This window comes from Lottia gigantea, assembly GCF_000327385.1.
Source record: "Lottia gigantea unplaced genomic scaffold LOTGIsca_105, whole genome shotgun sequence".
NCBI classification, from domain to species: Eukaryota; Metazoa; Mollusca; class Gastropoda; family Lottiidae; genus Lottia; species Lottia gigantea.
This window is the reverse complement of record NW_008706876.1, coordinates 448020-453059: the sequence shown is the minus strand read 5'-3', so window position 1 is coordinate 453059 and position 5040 is coordinate 448020. Positions and strand designations below refer to the sequence as shown.

The window sequence follows — 5040 nt, the reverse complement described above, 5'->3', positions numbered from 1 at the left end:
AAACAGGTTTTACAAATAGTATAAAAAGTAATTGCCAAAAATTGAATTCGAATTGAGCGGAAAATTGTACAGATATTAGTGTAACCCTATATCCTTACATTTTGCAGCAATGTCGATCCTGAGACACTTCAAATGATTTTGTTCACAATTCCTACAAGTAACATGGGCTTCTTTCCAGAATATATGCCCCTTTCCTATCCAAGTGGGCCAATGTTTTATAATTCTGATAGTTAGCACTTTATGTATCATATGTTATTATCTATCTCTTGCGAAACTTTTTAATTCACTTAAACCATTTCCATGTATATTTTGATTACCTCGTCGACTTTCTAGATGTAGTTGAGCAGCATGGAGACCTTCAGGAACCCCGCCAATTGGCCGAGATTCGTATTTCCTAGGCATAGAAGCTTGTGGTCGCACCTTTAATATACGCGCCACCGAGGAACCTGGATTCATTTTAAAGGTAGGGTATTTTAAAGGAGGTAATGCATTGAGTTTCTGTCTCTCTGGTTTAGAACCCACTGAAGAATCACTGAGCGATACGTCGACACCGTTCATGGCGTTCACGCTATCAATGGATTTGAGGAAGTTCGTATCCACCTGATCTCGTGATGGTGATCCACGAAGCTTACTCCAATCTTCACTGGTGATAACATTGGTTCTGGTAACATTATTTTCTTTCTGTTCTTCTAACGTGTTCTCCAGCTTGGCTATCTTATCTTTTAACTTCTTTATATCCTCTTCAAGGAACAGGATATTCGAGTCCTTCTTCCGGTTACTGACTTTAACATCTTGGAGTTGTCTCCTCATGACAGACATAATGGCTGCCTGCCAGACAGCGGTACTGTTTGTCACTTTACGCTCATCGTCGTTCTTTGCATTCTCAATAAAGGACATCTTGTCGGTTTGAGTTCGCAACATCTCGTCGTATTTGTCAATTTCAGTTTTGAGGTCGTCGATTTGTGCTTGGTTTTGGGTGATGAAAGATTTAAATGCTTGAGTGAGGCTCGGCGTTGGTGATTCTGTTTGATTAAATCCCAGTTGTACCAGAACCCAATCACGTTCCTTGATCAATTCTTCATATTTAGACTCGGTTTCCATCAGTTGACGGAACTCAGAAATCAGGAACTCTAGATCGTCCATCAAGTAGGTTAAATTGTCTTTAGGAATGGACGTAGGTTTTTCTGTCCGATTATCTCGAGGTGTAACAGCTTCCCTGATCATTAATCGAATTCTGGTAATAGCTTTGTCAGCGTGTTCGAATTTTTCCGTTACTTTTTTCAGCGAATTTTCATTAGCCATATTGAATTTCACTTGCTTGTTCAAATCCTCTTGATGTTCTTTTCGTATTGCTGGAATTTCAGCTTTCAGCGCATTGATTTGAGCTTTTAAGACAACACATTCCTCACTAGCTGTCATTAGAGTGCCTTTCAGCTCATTAATTTTCGAGTCCGCATCTTTACTTTTTTCTTTCATCAAAACTTCGGTTTCTAGTTGTTTCAATTTAGCATCTAAAGCTTTATCTTTTTCTCTGGCTTCATTCTTCCAGATGTACTTTAGTGTTTCTGACTGAATCTGAAATGGGGAGAATCGAACGTTTACCGCTGATCAAATTTTTTTTTAACTTCCAAACGCGGATAATGCTGGACATACATGGATCTGAAGGCTCAAATTTCGATGGTGAGCTGTTAACACTATTACTGATTGGCTTAGCTAAAACAATTCCCGTTTTGAGACTAAGGTACGATAAGTAAAAAAAATGGCGCACTTATCCCTTTGGTTTGATTCTATAGTGTACTGATTGATATGCAAAAATTGTTTGAAAATAACTTGTTAATGATTATACCTTTTCAATAACATACGATTCCACCAGTTTTCTTTCATTATCTTTTAGAACTTTACCAAGAAATGGTAACCTCTTAACTAAATCTTTGACATTGGCCGTCTCGTTTGTTTCTGAAAATAGTAGATTATAATATGATTATCATGAGATTAGTGCGGTATATTAAAATACATGTACTTTATATTAAAATTAGAAATGTCATATACATCAGGGGAATGCACAGATGCTAAGAGAAAGGCAACTGTGGGTACAATCTACTTAGAATTAGATTCACATCTTTTTTCGTTTTGTGATATTTTTAGTCTACGTTTTAATCTGAATAAGTTTATTAAAATCTAAAACGATGTTATGTTTAACCCAGGAATAGTGGGATAGTGAAACCCTAAGAAGACTTCCATACTGCTCTGATTTCAATATCTCATAATTCCTTATTCTATCGAGAAAAGGGCTTTACACGATAAAAAAAAAATACTACCTTTGGTACATGCGTTTGGTAAAAAACTTGTTAGATTACAATGTAGACTAAAATATCAGAAAACGAAATTTTTTTTCAACATTTAAGTTGAAAGTATCAGAGAGATCGAAATGGTGCAAATAAAAGCTGTATTATGTGTCCCCTCATTTAGACGCCATACACGCACAGACTTATATTATTTGATCATACACTCATGTATAAAATTGTTATACTTGATTACCACTAAGGTGATATACTGCACTGTGTGGTAATGACTATATAATTGTTTTGTAAAGAGGTAATGTGAGATTTCAATATGTTACAAAAGATCTATTCAAGTTAATCATACACCGTTTCATATTTTTAAAAATCAGACCACACCCTTAAATTGTATATCAAACAACCACTGAGATACGAACGTTCTCATTATAAAACAGAGAACGATTTCCATACATTTCCTTATTTGTTTATGCAGGCTAACAGTGTACACTTTAAGGAGCATCCTAATGCATCCTAACTCAAATTTTGTTCTTTTACAATACTTTAGAAATTTCTAGAAATGTGATTATGATATCGTGGTGAATTTTGAAATTATTAACGGGCGCTCAATCACAAATAGGATGGATTCCTTCAATCCATCAAGCTATTGACAATTTGGTCTAAAAACATGAAATGAAATGAATGGAGTTTTACGTCCTACTTTTCTGCACCATGTGGGCTAATGAAGACGGGCAACGCCATGCAGGGTGCAATGAGGGAAACTTTGCCAGGACAGCGGCATTAGCCTGCTCTTTTTCGATTTCCAACTGTCGAGGGATCTTTAACGTGCACAGCCTGTAGCACACGGGGCCTCGGTTTATTGTCCCATCCGAACGACTAGACGCTTTTTCCATGTCAGCCCCTCGTACCTGCATCACTGACAGGGGGAAACCTAAGACGTTATCAAAGCGGTCCAATTGAGACATATAGAGGTCATAATATAAGTAATTTAAAATACAAGCGATGACAAGTCTCAAGTTATATCTTTCAAAAATCATATCTTATTTAACTTTATAATATATAATACAAATAGACGACAGGATATTTGTTCACAACTCGGGTATTTTAATGCTTGTCTGATGACCGTGTTGAAACAGTCCACCCAAATAAATTTCAAATCATAAAAGCTATTTTGTCAGTCAAATACCTCTGTCAAGTCTACCTGTCTGTGATGGTAGATCAGATGGAAGTTTGAACCAAATTAGTGGAAATTATTCCTAGGGGCAAGGGCAAACCCTTTTACACCAAATAAAAATAAAGTTTTACGTACTACTCTTCCCCTCTAACTGAGCTTTCCTAAGATTAAGTTAGGTGGCGCCATAATCATTAAAGTTAAAGGACCGGTGGGAATCAAAATTTTTCTTTAGCATGTGTAAAAGAATGGGAATGATGGTGGAGAATTTTGAGGGATCTCTTTCAGTTTTCAATACATTTTTCAGAATACCAGTGTTTTGATCAAATGTTTTAAAAGATATTTTGGTGAATGCCCTTAAAAAGGGTGTTTATTATTTCTCATATATCGTTCAAGCCAAAATACCAATTAATATTTATCTCTTTTGACAATCTAAAGATGTCTAATATTACAGTTATTAATCCCAAATCATGTTTAATCAATCATGAACTATCTATTGATATGCTATCTCGTCTTATAACAGATAATCTGCCGAATTAAAGGCACCCATTTAACCGAATTTAGATAAGTACAACAAAAATGGATAACAACTATGACGTCCCGTAATTGCTTAAAAATAACGGTATTTCGAGATTCGTCAAGATCTAATGAAATATTATAAAATCTAGGGAAATACCATAAATTAATAGAACATTCAACCAAATTGTTGAAGGTTTGAGTCCCAATTTAAACAATATGTGTAATGTTATATCCTCTTTGATGCGCAGTGTTGTATTATGCCGGTATTTTTTTTAGCACCCTATCACCCAGCCTCGCCTCGGAAAGTCTGTGGTTCCAGAAAAAAAACAAGCCAGATCATGACGTCACTATTGAAAATACCATTGTCCACTTATTTTTTTTTTTTAAAGATTTGGGGAGATTCGACCTTGACGACTTTTATTATGACAGGCTCGTTAGATCGACATCAAGACTCCATTCGGAAGAGATTAGCATTAGATTAACATGGATTAGGATTAACAGAGTCGTTAGATTGAGACAAATGACCACTTTATCTTACCTTCATCTCGTAAGAAATCTGCCAGGAAATAATGACCGGTAACTTGTAAGACATTACAGAACTTATGGTATGCCTGACCAGCCTTTAATACTAGTCTTTCTAGTAAGACTTTGACCTTCTCATCTCGACTCTCTTGTTTCTGAAAGTAAAATAAAAACCACAATATTCTGATAGTGTTTGGTAGGTGGTTTATAAACAGTCGTACGTACACTAGAGCTTTTATGGCATTTCAACCATGGAACTCTCCAAGTAGAGAATTGAGCTAGTGAAAACGCCCAATGCCATGCAGTGTACAATGAGTAGGGTTTTGTCAGGTCAGCGACAGTATTTTTCGACCTTTAAAATGCACATTCCATTCGAACGTCTACACTCATATCCATGTCAGCCCCTTAGACCTACATGACTGATGGGGAAAACCTTTCTCAAATAATAAAAAAAAACAACAAATAACAATTATCCAGGCACCAAAATCTGTATTTAAAGGGGGGGGGGGGGGGGGGGGGGGGGGGTTTTAA

General features: G+C 36.2%; 1 protein-coding gene across 1 annotated transcript in view; it reads right to left on the bottom strand.

Moving 5' to 3' along the window:
- Positions 1 to 255: 255 nt before the first annotated feature.
- The window catches only part of LOTGIDRAFT_170847 (hypothetical protein), a gene marked incomplete at both ends in the record, with an annotated part of 10753 nt that continues 5968 nt past the window's right edge, over positions 256 to 5040 (bottom strand). Inside the window, 3 exons of the mRNA XM_009046702.1 lie at positions 256 to 1575; positions 1847 to 1956; positions 4526 to 4664. Coding sequence (XP_009044950.1) covers positions 256 to 1575; positions 1847 to 1956; positions 4526 to 4664 — 1569 coding nt within the window. The remainder of the gene's footprint in view (positions 1576 to 1846; positions 1957 to 4525; positions 4665 to 5040) is intronic.